The sequence below is a fragment of the Phoxinus phoxinus genome (genome assembly GCF_949152265.1).
Source record: "Phoxinus phoxinus genome assembly, chromosome: 19".
In the NCBI taxonomy this organism is placed as follows: domain Eukaryota; kingdom Metazoa; phylum Chordata; class Actinopteri; order Cypriniformes; family Leuciscidae; genus Phoxinus; species Phoxinus phoxinus.
Window position 1 is genome coordinate 7027897 of NC_136894.1, and position 27641 is coordinate 7055537.

Below are 27641 nucleotides of genomic sequence, written 5' to 3' on the forward strand. Positions count from 1 at the left end.
CAACAACTCAAGATAGATTATTTCTGGCAACTTTAACAATAATCAAGTTCAAAATATTGACTGCAGCTGAGGGGTAAGCCTTCATACGTGTGCTTTTTTAATAATTTAAGGTTTTGTTGTATTTCATCAGCCTGGAGGCCCACAGACCAATCACAACCTTTGAAAGTGGGGTATAGTTTGATAAGTGATTTCTAGAAAAACACAGTTTTGACCTGCGAGTCTGACTGTTGAACTCAACATTGGGGTACGTGCTGTGGTCTGAGTAGTGAGTCAAGTGTCTGCGGTCCTGTTGCTTTTCTTTTTAGGTTTACACTTCAGACTGATGTTGTGGAATTGAACTGTGCTTTACTAGTTCTTTAGACATGGGATAAAACATTTCAGACATTTTTTCTTTGCTAAGGTTATTATTGTTACAAAATACAGCTGAAATAAATAATAAATATTAGTTGAAAAACTTAAACTAAACTAAATTAGAAATGTTACCGTTGCAATAAACTGAAATAATTTTAGGTTGAAACATTACAATTATTAACTGGAAATAAATAACAAAAAAAAAAAAACATTACACTGAAATAGCACTGAAAATATTGATTAAAGCAAAATTAACTTGAAAACTAAACATAAAAATTCTAAATAATAAAACTATAATAACTACTAAAATAACACTGGTCACTAACTGCAGGCAATATATGTGTGATTACATAGAATTATTTACATTTATTATTTACATATAGAATAAATGATCCTTCATAATTTTCTATCTGATGATAATGGCATTTCATTAGATGGAGCTGAAACTACCTTGAAGTCCAAATTATTATAAATATTTAACATTACAGTACATATTGTTTTTGTATCTGACCGAGAGGAACACATCTGTACCAACATATGTTACATCTGAACATATTTAACAAATGAATCCAAAAAAATTATTCCTCTGTAGATACTTTTTTTATTTGTTGCTGGTTTTATACCATGTTTGAATAATCAGTGACTTTCAATATAATGCAATAACATTCTTTCTATTCTATTGTTAAGAGAACTGTTACTGTGATTGGTGCTGATATTGGCTCCTTTCTTTTCCCCTCGAAAGCCTCAAATCTTTCATAGATGAGATTTTCTTTCACTCTATGAAGAGTCAAACTGCAGGATTTTCTTCTACATGCTTTGTCTCTTTTCTTTCAGCTCCTATGTGTGGTGGTCAGCTCCGGGGCCCTAGTGGCATCATCACCTCCCCAAATTTCCCAGTACAATATGACAACAATGCCAACTGTACCTGGATCATCACAGCTTCTGACCCTTCCAAGGTGAATGCTTCCAAAAGTGTGTTCATAGTGTGCTAGTGTGCAATATGAGAAAAAATAATATTTGTGCCCAGACAGAATCCACAGAGATTTTTGTGCACCTTTTCTGTGCTAATTTGGTGGGGAAATCTGATTTAAACTTGTTCTTTAGCGTTTAAAAGTTTGGGGTCTGTATTTTTCTGAAAGAAGTCTCCTATGCAGACCCAGGCCATAAAAATAGTCAAAATAGACTTTTTAAAAAATATAATTTTAAATAACTGTTTTCTATTTTAATTTATTTTAAAATATACATTTAAAAATGGTAATGGCAAAGCTTTTTTTTTTTTAGTACCCATTACTGCAGTCTTCAGTGTCACATGATCCTTTAGAAATAATTCAATTTGAATTTTATGTTCAATCTTACTTATCCCAAACTTTTAAACTGTAGTGTATATGGAGCTACTCTTACTGGAATCTGAAAGCATTATCAAACTAACTGAAAATATTCAATAAGCCAACACACAGTGGGACAGCTTTATGAATTTTAGGTAGCTTTCTGGTTTCTATGTGGGCCTACTAATAACTGAAGGTTGCAGGGAAAAGGATACACACGTATTGAGAAATGATGTGCAATATCTAGGTATCTAGACTCATAAAAAATGAAACATTGGCGATTATATTAAAGGAGAATGGAAGATAAAGAAAACTACATTGAGTGGCTACCACAGGAGAGACAAAACTGCGGCGCTCTGTGTCATGACTTTGGCGTCGAGTTCAAGGCCATTTTCTTATTCGCTTGCCAGATTTTCTTTATCTAGGTTCAAATAAATGGCTTAACAAATCTCTCCCCTCATCACCATAACTCAGTTGGGAGAGAAGGGGAGCAAGAGATGGAGGGCAAATGGAATGGGGTGGAGCGGCTCTATCAGTGCCCCCTGCTTTTTCTCTGCCGCCCAGTGCGCTATTTCATCCTGTGTGTAAAGGACAGTTCTGCTTCACACTGTCACGGCTGGAGAGCGGGGCACAGATGAAGATGGAACATTGCTGTTTTTTGCTCTTTACAACCGTAATGACATTCTATTTTCGTTCTGACACAATAGTACCCGGAGAAGACGTGAGGTTAGCTGTGAGAATGAGGCAGAACCGGGGCTGTATGAAATGTACCTGACAATGAGCTTTTGATTTCGCTGCAGCTGGTTTGGTGGCCGAGCCAAAGACTCTCCTAGAGTGGACAGACCCCGGCAGCTGTTAAAGCCTTTAGCATCACAGTTAGCTAGAGTTTGACATAATTTAGCATTTGATGATGCATAATGAATATTTTAAAGTGAAGTGTCTATATATATATTTAGTGTTAAAATGCACCAGTTTTAATGTGAGGAGACAACTATACATAAATAAGCCATTTGTAGGATGAGTGTAAACACTGTGGCTCTGTGGTGCTGTCATAACATTGATTTGTTTGTTGAAGTGGTTAGACAATTAAACTTCTAGATGAGTCGATGAAGTGAGGTTGAGATGGTACCACATACAATTAGCTGTTTGGAGAGGGATTTACCAGTATGTCTGAACATTGATAAATTCTTCAGAATACACTTGCTGCATCCGAAATCGAATACTTCCCTACTTATATGATATAGTATGTGAAAAACAGTATGCCAACAGAGCAGTGTGTCTGAATACATCGTTTTTGAAAAATAGTTGGAAAAAACTACCTGGATGACCTACTAATTCCACCAAGATTCTGAAGTGTGCATTCGATGGACACTTTACTGTCCCATGAGTCCACAGGAGAGGAGCGGTGAATCGACACAACTGACGCTGTAGGTCACATGACATTGATAACATGGCGGATGTCCAAATTCCATTCATACTACACACAATCATATTATATTGAACATTCTTTTCTAATGGTTGCAAAGTAAGTTTCACACCATATATAGTACCAACTATAGCCAACGGTATGCAATTTCAGATACAGCTGCTATATTGCTGTCACCAATGGGACTTTAGGAGAACTTTTGGATTCTTTACAGTTGCCAAACCTTTGCTAATGTTTAGCTTTTTGGGTATTAGCTTAATATTATTAAATATTTAAAAATTTTCTTCGTTATAATATGACATTCACATTTTATAGTTTATTTTTGGCACATCAGACTGAACGTCATAATGTTAATTGTTTATTTAGGTTACATATCATGCTCACTATGCTATGCAATAATTTTAGCAAGACAACAGACTGTCATTTATTTCAGAACATGTTAAAAATCTAATTTACAGCCTAAATACAATTAAACACAATACATGACATTATTAAATAAGCTAGTAAGAGTGTTAGGATGTTGAAGAAACAAAAGGAAATGGGACCCCTATAATGACATTTGGTTAACAGTGTGATATGTCTAATCATCCGAAACGAAGTAACATCCTGAAGTTCAGGAGGAGCCGAGTCTTTAATGCCTCAGTACCGTATTCCCCGGAGCTACAGTTAAAGATCCTCTTGCTACTCAAAGATGTCCATTCTATTTATGTCAACCGTGGTGCCTAATGACGAGTGCTGCAAAATGAACTTGGAACTAAAGAATGAGGGAAAACAGATATAACTCTGCAGGGAAATGCAACATGTGGAACCGCACCGGGCTGAATCCCCCGCTCACAGACAAACATTAGCTCAGAGTCTAGACACTGTTTCTGCCTCAGATGGAGGGATCCCCAGAAGGCATCATAATAGAGAATAAGTTGTTCATGAGAAGACATGGCTGATTGCTTTTGTTGTCCTCTTCATTTTTTAATTATCAGTCTTCCTTTTGTTCTGTGCGCTATCGTCATCCAGCGGGCTGGTATTATCAGCTACTCCACTTCTGCAGGGACTTCCTTTTTGACAAAAAGCTTCACTCCTCCAACTAGTCCCGCTCCCTGCTATGCAGTCTTGAGCATTATCGCTCTCAGCTGCGAGACCATATCCACCATGCCTTTTGTCAGTGATTTATCCCTATTCATTTATTGATGTCTTTGTGCTTTTATTTGGATGGTTTAAGTTATTCTCTCTCTAACATTCAAAAAGGTTGTATTTAAAAAAAAATAATTCAAAACTATTCCAGATATGCTGTAAAGGAGCTGTACTATGGGACACGCATCAGCTCAGCTTTCTTTGCTCACTGGGTTATTGAGACTGTTAATATCAAGAAAAGCGTTGCACTCTTCTTACCCATCTTCTGGAGAAAGTTGGATTAATTGTGACACTCTCATCAAAGAGAAATATTACGGTGTACTGCAGGATATAAACTCTCATCTGTGATAAGAATAATGCATTTATAAAATATTGTAATACAAATATATATATATATATATATATATATTTGTATATATATATATATATATATATATATATATATATATATATATATATATATATATACTTCTAAAAAAAAGTGTTCCATTCAATCATTTGAAAATAAATTAAAAAAAGAAACATAAATGGTAATAATAATCATAATAATGATTATTATTATTATTAGTTATTACTATTATTATATATTTTTGAAAACCAAAAATGCTGATTTTATTTTTAGCCAAATTATTTGAATTTTATAAATATTTATTGAAATAACATGTATCTGTACACCTGGTTAAAATTAATTCCACATATAATGGATGTTTTGTCGAAATGTCGACAATGTCGAAAATGGATTTTGATGCTATGCCTTATTTGTTCTGGAGAAGGTGTTAGTATGTAGTGATGGTCACGTTTGATTGGCTTGCTGGGAGCAGCATTTGCATAATAATCCCTCAATGAGTCAGTTGAGGATTGCCCTGCCCACAGCGCTGTCAGTCATGATCATACACACCGTTACCGTAATGCTACAGGACACGGTGGGATACAGGCGAGGTGGGCAGCACACCATCCGTTAAGAGTGTGAATTGAGGAAAAGAAAGGTTCAGAGGAGGTATAAGAGGATGAAATCTTGTTCACTGGTGGTGTGACCTATCAGACTGCTGGCACTCCACCCATGGCACTCTTTGTTGCGGAGTGTGTTTACCATAGGACAGAATGCAATTTGCATTTATATAAGCTTTTTCATTAGGAGTTATTCTCGGAGCACTCCAAAAACATTATGAATTTGGTGGAAATGTGGCAGCCAATTTGAAATGGGAAGCTAGACAGCGAATTTTGTTTATTTTATTCATATTTTTTTTTTTCAGTATTCGTTTTTCTGTGTATGAGTAATAAACCTTCATATTTAATTGCTCGACTTTCGATAACTCTTACTTTCCTCCTTTTGTATAATAAATTCTGCAGTCTTGTTTTCATCTTGGAGAAGAATGAGAAATGGGCACATTTGACTCTTCATTTAAAAATGATTATTTGAAGTATACTGGAATAGTATTTTCTTGTAGAACTGGATCTATTTATGATTGAAAAAAACGAGAGTTGTACCGCTTCACTACTTTTCTTTGCAAGTTTAGATATCTGACTGTGATTCTTCACTGTGTGCAGGTGATCAAGCTGAATTTTGAGGAGTTTGACTTGGAGCGGGGCTACGACACTCTAACTGTGGGTGACGGCGCTGTAATCGGCGATCAGCGGACAGTCTTTCATGTGTGAGTACTTTTGTTCATCTTTTGCTTTCTTCTCCATCCTCTCTCAAACTCCTCCCAGGCTGTGTCTCCCGCTCTTTAACTCTCCCCTCTGTGTGTACAAACCTCCTCCCCATCTTCTTTCATCTCTACTCGTCCTCTCTTCCGTCAACCCCTCCGTTCTCTCCTCCTCTGCCGTTTCTTCCTTTAGCCCCCCCCCCCTCCTCTATTTCATCTCATTTCATCACCTCTGAGCAGAACTGTATAGCAAAAATACCCCAAGCTTTATTGTCAATCACTATGAGTCTCAATGTTAGAACAAGATCACTCCTGCTGCAAAAAGCGCATCACACGTCAATGCCCCATAATGCAGATTTGCACACCAGATGCTCCGGAAACGTTGCTGAGTGTGTTGTTATTAATTGTGCTGAAATTTATGGTCTTCATAAAGTTTTATCGATGCCGTTTTATGTGCGCTCACTGGCAGGGGTGTACAAGTGCTTGTGTTCCTTTTGAATGGCCCTGTGTCCCTGGACGCTTTCTCTCTGGTTACTCAGAGTCCCCTGATGGTCTAATGTGCTTAATTAGCAGGTCTCATAAGCCCTTATGGACCCATTCCACAGATCCCTGAAGGATAGTGCCGGGGGAATCTGGGAACTCCCAATGTTCTCTGAGATGCGTCAAATGATACTGTACATAGTGAAAGTGAAAAATCACTGTTTTATTATTATGTTTCATAATGTCTCTCCCTCTTATTTTGATATGAAGGTTGTCTGGGACTACAACTCCAGATCTGGTGGTCAGTACCAGCCATCAGATGTGGCTCAATTTTAAAACGGATGACACGAGTGGCTCCCTGGGCTTTAAGGTTTCTTATGAAGGTAATGAGAGGAAACTCTATTTTCTAAACTATATATTGATGCTATTGTTATTATCAGTATTTTTAGAATTAGTATTATTTATTATTTTTGTTCTTTATTATTATTTTAGTTTTAATTTTCATTTATTTGAATCATGATAGAAATTTTGGTTATTATTATTATTGTTTTGTTATTTTTTTTAACATGTTTAGTATTATTATTAGTTATCTTATTAATTAGTTTAGTTCTTAATTATAATTTTTGTTTTGTATATATATTTTTTTATAATAATATAAATTTTTATTATTTAATGAATCACTCCTTGATTTGTATATATTCAGGGCTTTATCTCAACAAATTTTAATAAATGTGATTTAGTGTGATTGTATAGTATATCATATATGTATCACATTCTCATATTATTTATTATTACGAAATTAAATCAATACAAATGTAACCGATTGACATCCCTGATTAAAACATCTGTAGATCACCTTAAAACATGTAAAATAGCTTTGGAGGGCTGTGCTTGTACATTTGGTGATTATCAATAGAGTAATGCTCAGTTGAAGCATACCGTATTGATCTTTGTATGTAATCAAAAATGCATTGGGTCTCATTCACTAATAATTGCATGGATTATTTCGTATTTGTACGCACATGAGAACTTCTCACGAAAAATCTCTGTTCATTCACAACACGTGTGTATGCAGCCTACACATGTATTTGTTGTTAATCTCGTTCTTATGTTAGTGACTGGTGAGTATTCTAAATAAGGTTAGTCATTTGCATAAAACGGCCAAACCATCTCCATATAAGGGCTTTCCACACAACGTCTCCTTTACAGCCTTTCGTCAGAAGCGCTCTCGCCAGTTCCTCGAGCAATCCCAAGTGTGTCATTCTCAAAACCGGTTCAAACACCTTTTATACAGACCCAGATTACAGACCTCTCATTAGCCAGCTGTACATATGTGTGTATCTGTGATATTCAGAGAAAGAGCACAGCTGAAGCTATAACACAGCTTTGCTTACTCTTGCACTGTATATAATATAATATAATATAAATTATAATATAATATAATATAATTATAGTCGTGTTAAGATGAAAAATAACTTCTTAATACGATTATATGAGAAAGTGTTTACGATACGATTATATTATCTGATTAACAGAGAAAGTGCTTTTTGTGTATGTGTGGTTTCAGATGTTCCTACATTTTTTCGTAAATTTAGAATAAATTTTAGTACGAAAGTTTTGGTGAATTCTGATTAGTTTGTGAAAATGTTTGTAGGTAGGTTTCACTGACAAATTTGTGCGTACGCATGCTTGTGAATGAGACCCATTGTTTTTTTTTGTCATCATAAGCAATTATGTCTCCTATGATCAGATGGGTGGACATGCAAATCCTTTGAATACTTATTTGTTCTTACTTTGTTCAAGATTGCATGTAATCTTCATGTTGAAGCAGACATGTTATAATGAGGTCATTGGAAGAAGTTCACATACAAATAGCTGGTCAAATCTTGGACCATATGATTTCCTTTGAGCACATTTCTCAATTTTCTTCTAGCTTTCTGCTACGTGACACTCTTGGGGTATCTGCTGAGAGTACGGGAACAGCGTGTTCCTTTTTAAAAAATTTCCTTTCACTTTCTATTTTATTTCTCGCTTCACCATTATACCTTCTGCACATGTGGCGAGGGTCATCAAAGCAGCCTGTGATCGTTTAACCTTGCTGGAATGAGGGCCATGGGACAAGAAGGATATCATGCAAGAGCGGCTACTAATTTTCAGTTTCAGAGTGCATGTCTGATTGAAAACGAGAACATCAGAGCTTTCATACTGGCCCTCTTTCAGAATTGCACCACACATGGGGGACTTTGGCACATTTTATAAATTACGAACTAATATTTGCTGTCAGATCCACAATAAACCTCCAGGCTCCAGGTTTGTTATGCTTTTATCCACTGCAGGAGCATAAGACGAAAGTGGAGCAGTATTCACCCCCCCAACATGATTAAAACAATAAGAGACATTTAATGAAGTTGAGGATTCTCTTTGAACCTCTGCCTCCCCGCCTGAGGGAAATGATGCACCCCTAAATTATTGCATCTAATATTTTACAATTTTCAAGCATAATTGTTCAGAAAGTCAATGCAGACAATGCTGTTTTTAAGCTAGATCCATGCGTAAGTACATGATATAGTGGTTAATTAATCGAATTACTCAAAACTACACTTATATATATACATTGTGTAAAACCATATTGTAAAAAATATGGTTACAATTTGAAAATAACGTTTTATATTTTAATATATGTTTTGTAGTTTGTTCCTCAGGGTTCCTACACAGTTTGGAAAGTATGTAAAAAACAAAGCAGAGACTATTCCAGACTAGCCAGACTATTGTCCCTATTTAGTTTTCTAGAAAATTAAGAATTTAATGAAAATAAATGTATCATACAAGAAGTGTGTTCTCATGGCAGCTTTTCTGTGATTCTTTAGTAATTGTCAAACACGACTTCCACCTATTGCGCCATTAGCCCATTTCACAGTGTGGTTTCTTGGCGAATATGCGTTGAAGCAGACCTAAGGTCTTGAAATATGACGTACTGCCCTAACGAAAGCCAATTTTTTAACACCTTTTTTTTACAATAGCAGTCTTTTTTTTTAACTTGGCAAATAGGACATCAGCCCATTTTGTGTCATGGTTTCTCCGTCCCCATAGAGGATGCGTTAAATTGGACATTAGGCCATGACATTAGAGGAACTACCCTAAGGAAAGCCACATTTTGAGCAATTAGATCTCTATTAATTCATGTGCGTCCACGCTCTCGTTTTCTTCATAGTAAGATGGCAGTGACGTTCAAAGGAAATAGGTTATAGTATATGTAAAACTAGAAATTGTAATGCGTAATGCAACCCCAAAAATTCCCGTGCGCATGTGAATAGTTTATTGAGGGCACAAAAAAGTTTCTGTATTTTTTTTTATTTTTTATTAATCTACAGAGATGTTTGGAAATTTGAGTCTGGAAAAATATTTATATATATTTTTTAATAAAAAAATGTGTAGGAAGCCTGATTGGACATCTGAGCATCTTTGACATTCCATTCAGAACAGAGCATTATAACTCATGACAAACATCCTGTTAAAGTTATTATTATTTTTATGATCTGATCTAAGCCATAAAAACAAAAAAACACAGACAGAAAGCAGGCATGCCAGGGGCATATCCTCTTCCGCTGGAAGATTTACATGTTTAAAATGTCTTTCACTTTAAATTATTATCTTCTCTTTCATTTTTGTTTTCCTACGCATCTTCTGCATTTATATGACTATATAACTGGAGCTCCAAAGAGAAGTTGGACTGCATTTATATAGCACTTTCACAGACCCAATGGCCTCCAAAGCCAATGGCCTCCAAAGCGCTTTACATGTTGCCTCACATTCACCCATTCATACACCGACGGCGGTGTCAGCCATACAAGGCGCCATCCAGCTCGTCGGGAGCAGCTGGGGTTAGGTGTCTTGCTCATGGACACCTGGACACTTGGTCAGGTGGAACCGGGGATTGAACCACCAACCTTCCGATTTGTAGACAACCTACATGAACCACTGAGCCACTGACGCCCCCAAAAATACAGTAAAGGCAGTAATATTGTGAAATATTATTGCAATGTTTTCTATTTTAATATATTTTAAAATGTAATTTATTCCTGTCATGGCAAAGCTGAATTTCCAGCATCGTTACTCCAGTCTTCAGTGTCACATGATCCTTCAGAAATAATTCTAAAATGTTGATTTGTAGCTCAAGAAAAATGTCTTATTATATATATATATATATATATATATATATATATATATATATATACCTAAATACACATACACACATATATACACATTCTAATTATGTTACACATACTGTATCCACATACATTATTTACACATATAATACTTGCTTGAAAGGGAGTGAAAAGAAGTAGAACTTATCATTCTTTATGCCATCGTATCAGATGTGGTTCTGTCCTGTAAATGTTTCTGGAGTGCATCTTGAAGATTTGAATAGTTATACACACTGATATGTGGCTGAAAACAGATGGAGCATAGCCTATTTGGCGACCCCAGGTGCATGCTGGGAAAAAAAAAGAAAACTTGATGTGTAAAGATGGATGGATTTATTTGCACTCGTGCCTTCCTCCGTTATTAGTAATCCTTCATTAGGAAGTCAATGGCTTCCATCTGTGTTCTCAGAGTTTAAAAAAAAATCAAAGTGACAGATGAATAAATCATAGGAAATTTGAAATGGGTAAATAACAAATGCCGCCCCTTATGAAAGTGCACATGTCAGCTCTCAGAGACAGTTTGTTTGCCACCAAGCAGAAGACAGCTGTAACAAAGTGTTAGCTGGGACACTTAAGGAATCACGCAAACAAACATTCCCTCAGGGATGACTTGCTGCGTAACATTTGTCAGCTCAGGAGACACTTTCTCACACGATCCTGTTGCCTTAACTGGTTGATATGGCCAGAAGTAAACTCGGGGTGTAATTCCCAAGATACAGGATAGAGATTCAGTAGAGACCTGTCACATGTCTGAAATCTGAAAAGTGCTGCCTTTTCAGACAGTATGTGGAGGTGGCACATCTGAATGTTTATACATCATCATTTCTGACCTACAGTATACGAAAAAGGTTCATTTGGGTTCTATATAGAATCCTAGGCTTCTTGACTCAATTCTAAAGAACCATTTCTGCCAAAAAGGTTCTGTATAAGAAGAAATGTCTTAAATGATTGCATAATACTTAATGTTTAATGGGTTATTTAAATGTTGTCTAGTAATAAAGTATGTTTGTGAGCTGCTTAATTCATAAAATGTAATTAAAATTAAAAATGATTTAAGACTAAATCCATAAAATGATCCCATGATATCTGAAGTGCCTTACATAATCCTTTATATAACCTTTTTATTCTAAGAGTGTATGAATCAGTCTCATGCTCAAGCAAATATGTGCATGTGCTATGCATTTTAATTCTTATTAAAGCATTATAGAGTTATAGCTTAGTAACATGATGATGGCAACTGTAAAGTGAATTTTAAATGTTTCCCATGTTTAAATATTTTTTGCTAATGGCTATTCTTTTAGCTATCGAAAAAGTATAGTTCTCTCAGCTCCATTTAACATATTGTACCATGTATATGTCAAATCAGCAGAAATCCACAATTTTCTATAATCAAAACCAAAATGTGAAAAATGTTCTGGTAGCCTATCACACAAGATCTCTTGTTCGCCTGTAGCCCTCTCTCCGTCTCTCTCTCAGTAGTGCCGTCTTTCTTTCACTTTGGCCTTGTGATTCTAAATGAGCCCTGACATATTGAGACAGGTGAGGGTATAAGGGAACACAGTGAAAAAAAGACAATTCATTAGGAGAGCAAGCCATTCGCAGATGCCATTGGGGCAACATTGAAGGTAGTTTGCATTAATATGCTTTGCTGTCAGATTGTATAAGAAGTTTAAGGCTTATATGCAGCATGTATACGTCTGTGTGTGTGTGTGTGTAATTGAATGGGTCCCTGCTGAATAATAATGATAATACTAATAATACATGTTTGAATGGTAATTTTGGAATCAGTAAGATGTCTGGTTGGGTTTTTTTTTATTTTTTATTTTTTTATAAATTAATACTTCAATTCAGCAAGGACAAATTAAATGATTCAATGCAATTAAGATTTATATTTTAAATAAATTATGTTCTTATGAACTTTCTATTAATTAAAGAATCCTGTCTGACAAATTCACTGTTCCCAATATGAAAATATTAAGCAGCACACATTTGTTTGATAACTTTGATAACAATAATAAATGTTTCTAAAGCAACAAATCAAAATATTTAAATGATTTCTGAAGGATCATGTGACACTAAAGACTGGAGTAATGATAATAAATTAAGTTTTGTCATCAGAGGAATACATTCTTTAAAAATATGTTGAATTAGAAAACAGTAATTTTAAAGTACAATAATTTTTTACAATATCACTGTTTTTATTGTATCTTTGATGATACATTCATTAAGCAAATTATTACTTGGGAGCGCTTATTAGATCATTTTTTTTACGATTTACTTTACAGTAAAAAAAGTAAATCTTACAAGTGACTTTACTTTCCCATTCCAAAACCTTGATGGAAACTACATTTTGTAAAAATCAATCCTGTCCCAATGTATAAGCTATGTATTTTTTCTTGTCTTTTTTTTTTCTTGCAGAAATTGACCAGGGTGGGTGTGGAGACCCTGGAATCCCAGCCTACGGCAAGAGGGAAGGCACAGGGTTCCGACATGGAGACAAACTTTATTTTGAGTGCCTTCCAGCCTTTGAGCTGGTGGGAAAAAAGAACATTACCTGCCAGAAAAATAATCAGTGGTCAGCCAAGAAGCCAAGCTGTGTGTGTAAGTGACAACCCTTACCCAAAAAATACATTCCACACCCAAATGATCACATTTGTGAGGTTGGTGCACCAATATTACTGTCTGAGCACTTTAGAAAGTGAATCTAATGGCAGTGTCTTTAGTAAAGTATGTCTCCACCGATGCTTCCTCTCAGCGGCTGAGCCAAGCCAATGTGACAGTTCATTTAATGCATTTAGTTGCTTTATTTAGTGTATCGGGGTCTTATAATGAAGTTAGCGGATTTAACCGAACTGAAGAAAGCTAATTTGAGAAGTAAATTATTTGTAAGAATGCAAGCAGTTGATGTACTTGCTTGCTTCCGAAAGAGAAAGTTGTTTGTGGCATTTAAATGTTGAATTGAGTGTCACAGCATATCATGTTGTTTGGCAGTTAATGCTTGTCCAACTTGTTTTGATATTATTGTTCTTTCTCTATTATTTGGATTCATGTATACCGCCAATTTGCCTCAGACTGTAGTCGTTTGTCACTATAATGGCTACCATCTTATTACATCAATTTAAATGCAGTTGACTCACAACTTTGTTTTTTGCTATTTTATGTCATTATTATTAGCTCAGACTGTGAAGTCATTCATATGAGGTGGAACCGTAACAATCTGTCTTCTGTCCACCACTGAGCTCATTTTCATTCTCCCCATGGCTATTTAGTGATGCTTATTGCCCTCTCAGGTTTGTCTCAAATCCTGAAAATGAGTTAATGTCTGCGAATAATCCCAGCAGATAAACACAGTCTTTCCCGGCAATGTCTTCAGCCATTATCTTCTGCAATAGGCACAATCACAATATACACATACGTCATATACTAAATATGTGCTGTATATATTTTTTTACTATTATTGTATCCCCTCAAATGGCGTGCTTTGGAGGCTACATGAGTAAGAAAAACACTAGTTCTTTATGAAGGTAGGCCCTGTGGGGAAGGGATTCGCGTTAAGTCTTCCATTGGTCTGGCAAACAGAGTCCCACCCTAAACACATGCCATTGGTTGAGCCAATGTTGCTGTGTCAGGTTTCTCGGGATGCTTTAACAGACCGTGTTTACATACAAATGACTGCTTTATGGTTGTCTGTCTTGGCACATTAATCTGCAAGTATGTTTTGCAAGGAGCAAATCACCTTTAGGAGAAACTAGTAACAAAAAAACACGAGTGAACATTTCATAAAATGTCTGATCTCAAGGTCTTGAGGGGTCTTGTATCTAAAAGTTCTCTTGAAATGTCCTGCAATCACAACGTGCACATCCTCCAAGCTGTAATTTTCCCTCTCCTGTCTCACTGCATTGTTTAAGCAACAAAAAATTACCTCCCTTATGCATTGCGAATTGATTTTAGCTTCAGTGGCGGTTTTAATTTCCAGTTTGCCTCGCAGCTTGATGTACGACACCTCCTGTGTTTAACAGTTGCTTGTTTTATCTCTTTGTCCCTTTCTCAGTTTCATGTTTCTTCAACTTCACAACTCCATCTGGGGTCTTGCTATCACCAAACTACCCTCAAGAGTACGGAAACAACATGCACTGTGTGTGGCTGATCATCGCCAAACCCGAGAGCCGCATCAACTTAGCCTTCAACGACCTGAGCATGGAGAAACAATTCGACTTTCTGTCCATTAAAGACGGCGGCAAGGCAGAGTCACCAATTCTTGGCACCTTTTCTGGAGATGTGTTGCCGTCACCCATCACTACCAGTGGCCACGTGGCTCGACTGGAATTTCTGACTGATCATACGTATACAGACCGTGGCTTCAACATCACTTTCACCAGTACGTTTTAAAGACAGCTCTATATTCGTGACTTGTCTTTTTTGTTTTGTGGTAAAAATAAATCATTTATTCAAGTTATTTTGGGCTAACCTGTTCATACTTGTTTAAGTCTAACATCACATTGAAGTTGGAGACCAAAAAATAATTTTAAGATGTATAATAGATAATAATATAATAATAGCGTTTAGATGTTTTTTTTTTAGTGGTAGTATGCAATACATTTGAAAAGTGTCTGGAAGTTAAAAGAGTTCAGAAGTTGTTTTGTTATATGAGATGGATAAAGTTTTATTTTTCCCCTCTAGGGAGAATTGTCTGTATATTGCAACTAAATATCTGTCGTCCTTCAGTAATCACTATTCACGGGGCATAGCGTATGGCAGCGGAGTTTATAGATGCTTGAGTATCCATGTGAGGAAGAAAAACAAGAGCCACAGATTTAATTGGAATTTATTTCCAAATACATATATAATTAAATAAAGCCACAGTTAATTGAAGCTGTCGGGAGGTGATCCCACATGGTTTGACTCCCCATGTGTCGTGTTTTTGGGGGAGTGGGAGGGATGCTCCAATTATTCATGTTAATTAAGGAGATGACAAACTCCATCGAAATGCTTGTTGGCACATGATGGTGATGGATTACACACACAATCTTGGTTTGAAATCTTCTTGCGTCAACAAGTTTATCTCGAAGAAGGAATTAATGCCCATTGCCTGACTGGAAACACAATAAGAGCAATAATACGTTTTACGGTACATTGAGCATTAATGTCTATGACAGTGTCAGTCGATGACATTGGGATGCGTTTGGCAGACGCTTTTATCCAAAAGGATACATTTTGTCTTTCTTCATGATCCCAGGAATCAAACCCCTGACCTTGGTGGTGTTAGAGCCACGCTGTAGCAGGAATGAACAGATTTGCTGGAGAGATTTTGTCTGCTGATAATATATCTTCTTTGAAGTCCTATCGATAAGTACTGAGTAGCTCCAAGCTTCCAACTGAAGCAAGAAACTTGGGGAGGCACATAAATCAATATTTGGTTCTAACTAAAATGAATTAGTGTAGTTATACAGCTGAAAAGATGAGCCACAAAGTTTTCAGTTCAATGGGCATATTGAGCACTCCCTCTTTAATTTATTTGAGGCCTTGTAAAAGTTGTCCATTTTATAACAACATGTGGACAGTCATTGGACAGGGATAAAAAAAAAAAGAGATTATATCTTAAATGTTCCAGTTAACACTAGAACTACCGGAATTCCAAAACTACTAGAACGACCAAAGCGGTCATTTTGATCGTTTATATTTTGACGTTCATATGGCCATACTGAACGTCATTTTCGTCATGTCGTATCTACATTGCAACCTTCTTTTTATGTTTTCCAATGAAGCTTTTAATTCCTGTCATCATGTTATTCAATTTGTCATCAAAAAACATTTTGCAAGACATGCAAAAAATGTTAGGAAACGTCAAAGCTTAATTCCGTTAGCCTACAGCCCTGTTTGTAAATAGGTTCAATAATCTAAAAATAAATGGATCTACAATGTTAGGTAGGTAGGCTAATAAAGACAAGGACACAACATTTAAATTCAAATGTGAAAATGTATTTTCCAGCCTAATTGAAAAATATTTTCTTTGTACAATAAAAAAAAAAGCAGTATATTGTAAATATACAATATAAATATATTATATATTATATACAGTGTAAATATTGTTATATACACTAACAAAAACACTATAAACATTTTAATACATTAAAAACGTTCACGTATGCAGCACAATCCAGTACTTACACACAAAAACAGGCTAAGAAAAAACATGAACATTAGCTAAACAAGAAAACGAACTGCTTTAGAACGATTTTCAGTAAACAAAAAATATTACCGAACAAAAAGTTAACACGTCTTCCTCCAAGTGGGCTCATCTGCACGGCGGAAACGCGCACCAATAGGCGGGAAATGTAGCGGATTTATGTATCAATAATGCGTGCGGTCAAAATGACGCTATGGCCATTCTAGGTAGAAATAGTCAGAACTGTTTTCTGTTTTGTGATTTTAATAAAATAACAGTGTCAGAATAAAATATACACATAGTTAGGAAAAGTCAGAGTCCTACAGCCAAATTGATTTTACTTTAACAAAGTTATTACACTGTAAAATTTAAAAACGGTCAAAATGACCGTCTTGGGAGTTCTAGTGTTAAATACAAAAATGTATGCTCTGTTGTTGCTGTGCCCAGTTTTTTGCCCATTTAGGTCAAAGTTAGCATGCACTTCTCTTCCATATTTCATTGTTTTTCTCCCCCCTGCAGCGTTTCGACACAACGAATGTCCCGACCCTGGCGTGCCAGTAAACGGAAAGCGATTTGGTGAGAGTCTACAGCTTGGCAGCTCCATCTCTTTCCTGTGTGAGGAGGGCTTCACGAAGACCCACGGATCTCAGACTATCTCCTGCATTCTCAAAGACGGAAACGTTGTGTGGGACAACGCTGTGCCACGTTGTGAAGGTCTGTCCTCTCTCTTATAAATATGCACATTTCATAATTCCCAAGTTTGCTTGTAACAAAACCAAAATGTTATACTCCAACTCCGTTTGTACTGTACTGAACCCTTCGGAAGTTTATTCAATTTGTTTTTTCATAAAGTACACGCAGAGCTCAACTGAAATGTCAGTGGAACAAAACATATATAATATATATATTTTTTTTTATGTACTCAAGAACTATTAACTGTCTGGATTCTTACAAGAAAAAAAACAAAAACATCCTCTCATTTAATGAAATGTGCTGCTGTATGCTACAAATCATTTTATGACATTTGTCAAGCAATGCTTTTTATAGATGTCCTTCAGTACACTGAGTCAAGCGATGAGATCATCCGCTTCCCATTGAACACATTCTACTTCCAGATTTTGAATTTTAGGAATAACACTCACTGACTTTTCTGTTTTATGCATTTAAATAGATAGTGTATTAGGGAAAGACGAAGAAATTGAATATGTTGTCGATAAAGATGTGGTCATGCAATACACCACAAAGAACAAGTTGTGATGTCACGTCTTCTGTTTTTAAATCAAAAATGAGAAATAACACATTTAAAATGTGGAATTGCACCATCAACATCAACTTTTCAACACTGCAAACCTGCAGATTTTAAAGTTTCATACGTTCATAAGTTTCTAGCGAGGCTGAAATAGTGGTCTCTCTGAAGGAAACGGTTTTTGTGCAAGCAATCTTTCTCTCTCTCTTCCTTAGTTTTCACTTTTGTTTTGCCTTTTATTGCTCTTTCCTACTGGTTTCATTCCTACCGTTTTTATTCAGCATGTGAAAATCACAGGGGAAAAAAAGACATGTGTCCTTAGTCAATTTAACAATAAAATAACAATTCTGAATCTTTCTCTGTGTCATCTTCTCCTGTTCTTTAGCTCCATGTGGTGGAAACCTAAAGGCTTCCAGCGGCATTATTCTGTCCCCGGGCTGGCCTGAGCTTTATAAAGAAGCCCTCAATTGTGAGTGGATCATCGAGGCCCTGCCAGGATATCCTATTAAGATCATCTTTGACAAGTACGTACAAGACTTCTCTTTCTCTTTTCTGAACTGCCATGTTGTTATTAATAAGGCTCTGTTTTCATTTCCCCCTTCTATCTTTCATTCTATTGGTTATCATCATTTCATAAATAGGTCACTAGTGCACTGCAGATATACTATCTATCACTATAGACTTTGAATAAGAGGATCTGGCTATTAATTGTCCTGACTATCACATGGATTCATTCAGAATCAATATTATTATCTTTCACCTCTGCTTGGAATGATGGAATGACTTCATGCGTGCTTGTTGAACATTTAATTACATAAACCATGGGCATCAAATGCTTCCCTTCACTGCTAGAGCAGCCTCCATCTTTTTTTTTCTTCATTTATGTGTTGCACTGGTATTCCCTTCGCCCACAAGTGTAGTAATACCAGTAAATGTTGTCTTTGTAGGGACATTTTTTGTTGGTCCCTGTGAGGAAACAATCTAAAATCTAAAATAAGTTGGTAACACTTTATTTTACAGTGTCATTAGCTAAGTTTCCATCCACTTGTCACAGTATTACAGTATATGAAATTCGGTAAAAAAAAAATCAAAGGTGGTGAAAGTGTGTTTCCATCCAACGGCTTTAAAGCGAATAAAAACCTGTGCGTAATGACGTCACATGCTGTTTTGCGATCAAATTGGTATATCAAATTGATTTGAGACATTTTAAGGTGTTTCCATTCATTTTCGCACTGAAACGCACAACATTTAAGCCAACATTTGCGAACAAAGTTTTGCTAGACAAAATGCAATTCATTATTTATTCGGATACATTATTTATAATAACGTTTCCATCAGCATTTATCGCTTAAGCCGTATATCGATCAAGATAAAATCCGATGAGACCGAACGTATTTCATTTGAGTCGATATTCATGAAATTCAATCCAATTTTACTGTTTCCATAAGGCATTTTTCATTCAATATCACTTATTTCGGATAAAAACGTGTGGATGGAAACATAGCTACTGTTACACATTACTGTAGTTACTAAACCACACCCTCATCCTAACCCTATAGTAAGTACATGTAGTTAATTATTATTACTCAGTGCTTAAATGTATAATTACACTGTAATATTGACACCTTAAAATTAAGTGTAACTGAACGTTTTGTGTACATGGAACAATTTCATGAACATGGAAACCCAATGTGTGTGTGTGTATGTGTGTGTGTGTGTGTGTGTGTGTGTGTGTGTGTGCGCGCAGTTTGAATGTTTGCATCTATGAATTGTTGTTGAGAAAATGTGGCAGTGGTGAGGCTAGCGGGAGAGCTGATGTTTTCTACAGTATCTGACTGTGAGTACAGAAAGCAGCAGGGCAGCTGCTGCAGGAAACTCAAACAACACCTGCCACTTTAGCGTGAGCTGGGTTTTCAGTTTGAATGATGCAGTGTCTCTATTCTAGCTATACTATGTGGTATCCTGCAGGAACACAAGCAAGTAGGACTGGGATGAATGATGTAGCCTCACTTTGTGGTGAAGCTGGCATGCTTATGCATTGCACTATTCCGATCAACAGATTCCGAACGGAGGTAAACTACGATGTTCTCGAGGTACGGGACGGACGCTATCCTTCTTCCCCTCTGATTGGCAGTTACCAGGGTACACAGGTCCCGCAGTTCCTCATCAGCACCTCAAACTTCATCTACCTGCTCTTCACCACCGACAAGAGCCACTCTGACATCGGCTTTCGCATCCGATATGAGAGTATGATGGTCTACTATTGTATTTATTACTGTTTTGATCTGAAAAGGCTTATGGCATACATTTCAGGAATTTTGGTAACACTTTTGTAATTTAAAGTCTGTTCAAGTAATGTTTACCACCTTCAACCTTAAATCGAAACGGCTACAATTACAAAAATCCATGGCTAAAAAAGTTATATATCTCTTTCAGGTTTAATGGCTACAAACTAAATAGTTTTATTGTCAATAATTATTGTACAATGATGCAATTATATCCAGTAGTCTTAACACACTTTGTTAAAAAAAAAGCACATGGTAGACTATCACAAAACGATTAATTGCATTGTTCAAACTAAAACACGTGTTAAGTGTATTTTATGTTCAAACTGTCTTACAATGCTGAGAATTTAGTCAAAGCGTGTAGATAAAGCTTGATATTATCTTCTCCTCAATGCATTTCATGGCCGCAATTACAAGGATCTGATAGCACAGATACCTGTGAATACTATCAGCTATGAAGGAATCATTATAAATAATGGCCACATGCTCTTTACTATGCAACGATTTTAATCAAGTCCTGTAATTATGATATAATAGGATGGTAATTATGCTGTGAGATGATTTCAGTCATGCACAAACACGACACATGCAACATTAGACTGCACACGAGAACATACACACGAGACTGCAGAATTAGCTCCGTCACAGTGTTGTGAACTGAAAGAATGGCTTTTAGGCTGGTATGACTCATGTTTATAACCTTTTCTTGTTGTTTCTCTATAAATCTCAGTTCATCTTAAATTATTGAGTACATCAACTCAAGCAGAAAGTGCTGAAGAATAATGCAACTTTTGAATGATCCGAATAAGCAGAACAATTCCATAAACTTTTTAGAGGCTTATAGTCTGGCCAGTATTGATAAGCTGATAATTGTTTTATTTAGTGGCCGATAACAAATAAATCGATCATATTAAAATGCTTATCTATTTTGTCTAAATAAAAATAAAATAAAAAATCTGTCATTTTAGAAGTGAATTTTGGCATCACAATATTATAATGTACAACATGAAAAAATGGATTTTGAGATTTGGTATGATTATATTTAAGTGTTATTAAATCATTAGTGTTTTTTAACATTAAGTGCGCTTTAGATGACAGCAAAAGTAATCTAAATGTAAAATAAGGGAAATTAATTACCATGCATAATTACATAATAATTAGGGGCGATAACATTTGGGCGATATATTTCTGATGGATAAAAAAAAAAAACATAACCAACTGTTATGGTACATTGGCATATTGGTCTGATAAATGCATAACTGTAAGAGGACATTATCACTATATAAATGCTAAATGCATTAATAGAAGTTAATACTGAATTACTTTTTAGAGATATTTTTTTAAATTGGCCGATTATTATTATTATTTCTATTTTGGTTAAGTCTAAGTCAAATGGTAACACTTCACTTTAAATTAGTAGTAGTTCATAATGCATTTAGAATACATTTTCTGGCATGAAAATACACCAGGGTGAATCATCATACGTTGTTTTCCACATTCATTTTTGTCTATTCCCCTCTCAAGCGTTGCAACTCCAGTCGGACCATTGTGTTGATCCTGGAATCCCAGTCAACGGTCAGCGTCATGGCAATGATTTTTACGTGGGAGCTTTGGTGACGTTTAGTTGCGAAGCAGGATACACCCTCAGTGACCACGAGCCCCTCGAGTGTGAACCCAACTTCCAGTGGAGTCGGCCCCTGCCCAGCTGTGATGGTACGGTGCACTTTTTACTAAAGGACACATTAAGGTACAGGTCATTTATTCAAGCGACGATATCGCTTCCAGACTGGAAGCGCCTTTACGGTTGGAAGCTACCCTTTCCGCTCCCTTCTCCTATTCCACTAGGCTTTGAATATTTAAGGCCATTATTGATTTTTCCCCTTGGGTGATGATAGGAATAATTCGCCTCCATATATTGATGTCCTTCGGAAGGGCACTTGCTATAACGTTTGTTTTAGCAGGGTTAAGCTCAGCGTTTTGACAAATAGTCTTTATCCTTTTCCCTTTCCTCTAGCACTATGTGGAGGGTTTATTCAGGGTAACAGCGGAACTATTCTGTCCCCTGGGTTTCCAGACTTCTACCCCCATAACCTCAACTGTACCTGGATGATTGAGACTTCACATGGTAAAGGTGAGATCGCTTTTTGGTGATGGTTCTTTTTTTCACAACAATAGACAAACAGTTTTATAAAACCCACGAACACTAATATGATTCCATGTCTTTACTGAGCACACATCGTAAACAGTATGAGATTTAATAACTGTTTCACCCTCTTTGGAAGCTGCAACCTCCTCCAAATGTTTGTGTAATTGTAAAATCAGACCTGAACAACAGAATTTGCACCAAAATTGGTTCAGTTTAGTCATATTCTTCTGATGTCTATGGTATGAATCACTCTCTCATTGGGTCATGCCAATTTGTTTCCGTCCATTTGAGGCACTCCAGAAAGTGCATTTTCCACATTAATTTTTCCATCAATAATAACAAGTGGTTCAGGACCGGAGGCATCAATAACCATGATGGCCCAACATACTTTAATTTTGAAATCTTGTTTTGTGTTCCCTAAACAACTCTGGTTTGATCTGTCCACTGTGAAACATCCACATGCTCTTGTGGACTTCACACAAGTGGCATTGTTTCTTCTTCCACTGATTTCTGTATCATAATCACGTTGACTGAAACGTTAGCGTGTTCCACATATATCTGTAAGTCTTTAGCTTACACTCTAGTATTCTTCTTGCAAGAATGCCTACTCCAAGGAAGATAAGCTGTGCCTGTCTTACCATCAATTGATAAACATCAAGGCTTTTAGAGATATTTTTCAAGCCTTTTCTAGCGTTATGCATGTCAACAGTCCTTCCTCTTTGTCGTTCAGAGACCTCTTTTGTTCGAGATGCAGGTAAAATAAGGGCAATACTTATTTTGAATAGCAAACTATTTTTGTTTTTTGTGTAGAAAGGCTCTGCCTAACACCTCCAATCTCATCTCATTGACTGAACAGGTTAGCTGATGCCAACTTTTGAAGAAATCATTAGCCTAGTGTTTGACATGCTTTGTGTGTTCAGTACTGAGTTGAAAATGCAACATTGCTTGTGCATTTTGTCTATTGTAATTCATTTCTAGGACTAGAAATCAAGATAAATTCAAAGGTTTGACATATGTTTTCCTGCAACTGTATATGGTTGAAGCCTTCATGAACTCTTACCCATTGGCGACAGAATGTAGGCATGTCTAGCTACACTAGACGTGCCAAAATTTCGGAAATTTCGAGTGAAGACTGTCTGTGCCAGTGGAGCTCACGTCACTTTCTCAAATGCAGGCAAGACAGGACAGAGTTTTGAAGCGATTTCACCATTTTATACGATTTGACTGTTTTAGTCATTTTGAACAGTTTAATTTAACTTTAAAGTCTAATTCCTATTCAAATTAGAATGATATCTTAGTTTTATATATTATTTGTGATTGCATTTTCTAAAGATATGGCCAGACATGCAGTCTACCAGTAACATTAGAGCTACAGCACTGGGGACGCCCACAAGTGTCTTCACAGTAGAAAGACTAGCGACATACAGCGACAAAGTTGCTCGTGGTCTGAATGGGGCTTAAAACAGTTGATATATATCTTGTGTTTTTCTCCTCTCAATCTCTGCAGGTGTTCAGTTTACCTTCCACACCTTTCACCTGGAGAGTCCACACGACCACCTTTTAGTCACAGAAAATGGTAGCTTCTCTCAACCTCTGTGGAGATTGACCGGGTCTACGCTGCCACCCCCTCTCAGCGCTGGACTCTTTGGCAACTACACCGCTCAGATCCGTTTCCTCTCAGACTTCTCTGTGTCCTATGAGGGCTTCAACATCACTTTCTCAGGTAGAAAGCTTTGTACAGTCGCTTAAACAGCATGACATTTATAACCGAAGAAGCTACAAAATATCAATCCTTCTGTTGCTTTTAGAATACGATCTTGAGCCTTGCGAAGATCCCGGCGTCCCCCCCTTCAGCACTCGTAAAGGGCTGCAGTTCGGGGTGGGGGATGCGTTCATCTTCTCCTGTTTTCCGGGGTACCGTCTCGAGGGGCCTGCGAGGGTGGTGTGTCTAGGGGGGCGTCGGCGGGTGTGGAGTTCCCCTCTGCCAAGGTGTGTTGGTAGGTGGTCACATGCTTTTCATTTTGCTTTGTTTGCAAATTATACAACATGTTTCCTCTCGTGCTCAGAGACACACGCTTATGCGCAACTACACATTTCAGAGTTCTCAAAAACGTAATATCTCAAAGTAAATGGCTAAAGCAGCCCCATTTCAGAGTTCTGCCGATTACCAGATTCACAGACTCAAGGTTATGACTCACTATCTGAAAAAAAAACAGAAGGAGCAACCCCAAATTCTGTCTAACGCTTAATCAGCATTAATGTAATGGTGTATATCAGCATATAAGTATATTGGAGGCCAGGCTTCTTCAATTATTATTATTATTATTATATATATATATATATACCCATCTTTTTTTTTTGCTGGAATAGCTTAGATGCTAAATTTAGAATGTAATTTGTTAACATTATGATGTTGACGTTCCAGTTGAAGTAAGTAATTAGGTATTATGTAATTTCTGCTGCAATATCTGGCTTATCCTTTCTTCATATTTGTTTACGACTCTTGTGGAACTAGGTCAGCTCGTTTCTAAACATGTTCATGTTTATGGAATGCATGAAATCGATCACATACAGTATTAGTTGTCGGGCTATATTTTATTGTTTTATTTATCGGGATATTTAATAGTACATGCTCATTGCTCTTTTTTTTACATTTAGATTACTTTTGCAGCCATCTAATGCTCACATAAAATGAATCTTTTAAAACACTAACTCAATAACACTCTTTAATGTAATCTTTAGCAAATCTCAAAATAAAATGTATTTTTCATAGTTTACATTATAATGTTGTGATGACTAAATGACTTGTAGTGTTTAAACACTTAATTTATAGGTTATCGTCCATAATATCACAATAATTATTGACTAAGAAAGGTACGTTTATAATTACTATAGCTTTGCATCCCTAGTCAGTTGCATTTAATTATTTGTATTCACATCTTATCAGAACAGACCTGCAAACCAGGCAGCATTGTCATTGTCAAAAATTTTAAATTTGATTCAACTTTCATTTGTGTAGTTTAATATCCTAGCAAAATTAGGTGCATAATTTGATTTGCACTCATCCAGAAACACACATTAGCCCCTGTTTGCCAGCATGAGTGTATAATGCGTGTTTGTGTTTATACTGAGATCATGGGTGATTCGTCAGAGGTCATTTGACTTCTTACCTCCCTTTCTGCAGCTGAATGCGGATCGTCTGTAACTGGGAAACAAGGAGTTTTACTCTCTCCCAACTACCCTGGATATTACGGTAACAGTCATGAGTGCATCTACTCCATTCAAACCCAACCCGGCAAAGGCATCCAGCTCCGAGCACGGGATTTCCGCCTGGAGGAGGATGACATTCTTAAGGTGTTTGTGACTTAGTATGCATTTGTGCTTGTGTGTAATGTTTGTTTGTAATTTCTGCAATGACTGTATGTGTCTGTTTTATGTGTCTTTCAGGTGTATGACGGTAGCAGTAGCAATGCCCGACTGCTGGGCTCCTTCACAAGCACAGAGCTGATGGATGTCACTTTAAACAGCACGTCCAGCACCATGTGGCTCGAGTTCATTAGTAATAGTGACAATACCAGCAAAGGTTTTGAGCTGCACTTCACCAGTGAGTAGCACACTGACATCTTGCAGCCATCACACAGCAGTACAGTGATAGATAGATCAGACAAACCATATATATTTCCTTTTAAGGATTTGTAAAGGAATTATATATACAGGACATACACCAGAGGAAAGGTTTTCAAGGACACACTCTTTTCTTTTTTTTCTTTTCTTTTGCAGGTTTTGAGTTGGTGAAGTGTGAGGACCCAGGTGTGCCTCAGTTTGGCTTTAAACGGGAGGACAAAGGTCACTTTGCAGGCAGCACGGTGTCATATAGCTGTGATCCCGGCTACAGTTTAAAGGGCCCGGAGGTTTTGACGTGTCTCAGAGGGGAGAGGAGAGCATGGGACAGCCCCCTCCCACTGTGTGTGGGTAAGACACTACTGAATGCTCACACTCATTCACAATACCTTCCCCAGGAAAGCCAATTATTGGGTGGATGGTTCAGAACCATAAGTGGACCATGAGTACTGCCATATCAGATGTTAGGCTGTTTAAATGATAAACACGCTACCTGTCAACAATAATCATTTACTGAATGTAGCCAATAATCTTTAAAGCCTTTCAGTCTTTAAATGTATATACTATGTATATATATATATATATATATATAAATGTTTTTGTATTAAATTATTTATGCTGTACTATAATATTAATATAACTGTATTATATTGAATTATAAAGATAATTTATAATCAAATCTGAATGAATATATAATCATTATTTTTATTTAATTAAATTAATGGTTATATATTAAATTGTTAATATATAATCGTACTACACTACATATTTATTTTTCTGTAGAAGAGGTTGAAGTTCTTGGTTAGGGGGAAAAAGTTTGGGAATTTTAAGCGATCAGCTACCAAGTATTTCTCATCACTTCCTCTAGCTGTATTAGTATTTCATCACAAACTTTAAATCTGCCACATGGCCTTCTATGATACACTCTGAGAAATTGCTTCATGAATATGAACCCCCAAAGCGGAGAGAGTTTGATTAATTTGAGCACTCTTTTTTTCTTCATGTGTGTGCATCTTCTACCACCCACCCTTGAACTCAGCCTGGGTTCTGCTCAATGTGAGTTTATCACAGACCCGCTTCTGCAGTGCTGTTGAATTTTGAATTATAGTGCATTCCATCTGAGCCTATGGAGACCTTTAGGCAAAATTGAAATGCCCATATAGAGAGGGGAGAAATGGAACTGTAAAGGTATGAGCAAATATTTTTCATCCGCCACAACAGGAAACTAACTAGTACTGTAGAAAACAGAGGGTGGACAGTGAGAAATGAGAAGTTGGTGAGAATAAGAGAAAGCGGGAGGGGAGGAGAGAGCCGGAGAGAATGAGAGAGCAAGAAATGTAGTTTTATGACTTACGAAGCAGGTCATCCCAGGAGTTGAAGAAGATGGGTTTGTTTCATTGTGATTTATGGCTCTGCTGTCCACTATGGGAACATTTGTCAGAAATTCATATGAGATAAAAAAAAAAAAAAAAAAAAAAACTGCAGGAACAAGAACAGGAGAGACTGATGAAAGTAAAAAAAAAAAAGTAATATAAAAATCTCAACATTAAGATATACAAAAAATACAATCTTGTGTTTGAAGCGCAAACCCTTTTTTGGCATTGTAAAACTACTGT

General features: G+C 36.6%; 1 protein-coding gene across 1 annotated transcript in view; it reads left to right on the forward strand.

Moving 5' to 3' along the window:
* csmd2 (CUB and Sushi multiple domains 2) overlaps positions 1 to 27641 on the forward strand; it is a 256709-nt gene that overhangs the window by 131912 nt on the left and 97156 nt on the right. The window contains exons 10-24 of the mRNA XM_079589756.1: positions 1186 to 1307; positions 5779 to 5882; positions 6627 to 6739; positions 12980 to 13162; positions 14613 to 14939; positions 17247 to 17441; positions 18359 to 18497; positions 20033 to 20220; positions 21783 to 21971; positions 22273 to 22389; positions 23912 to 24127; positions 24213 to 24401; positions 25589 to 25758; positions 25852 to 26008; positions 26185 to 26376. Coding sequence (XP_079445882.1) covers positions 1186 to 1307; positions 5779 to 5882; positions 6627 to 6739; positions 12980 to 13162; positions 14613 to 14939; positions 17247 to 17441; positions 18359 to 18497; positions 20033 to 20220; positions 21783 to 21971; positions 22273 to 22389; positions 23912 to 24127; positions 24213 to 24401; positions 25589 to 25758; positions 25852 to 26008; positions 26185 to 26376 — 2601 coding nt within the window. The remainder of the gene's footprint in view (positions 1 to 1185; positions 1308 to 5778; positions 5883 to 6626; positions 6740 to 12979; positions 13163 to 14612; positions 14940 to 17246; positions 17442 to 18358; positions 18498 to 20032; positions 20221 to 21782; positions 21972 to 22272; positions 22390 to 23911; positions 24128 to 24212; positions 24402 to 25588; positions 25759 to 25851; positions 26009 to 26184; positions 26377 to 27641) is intronic.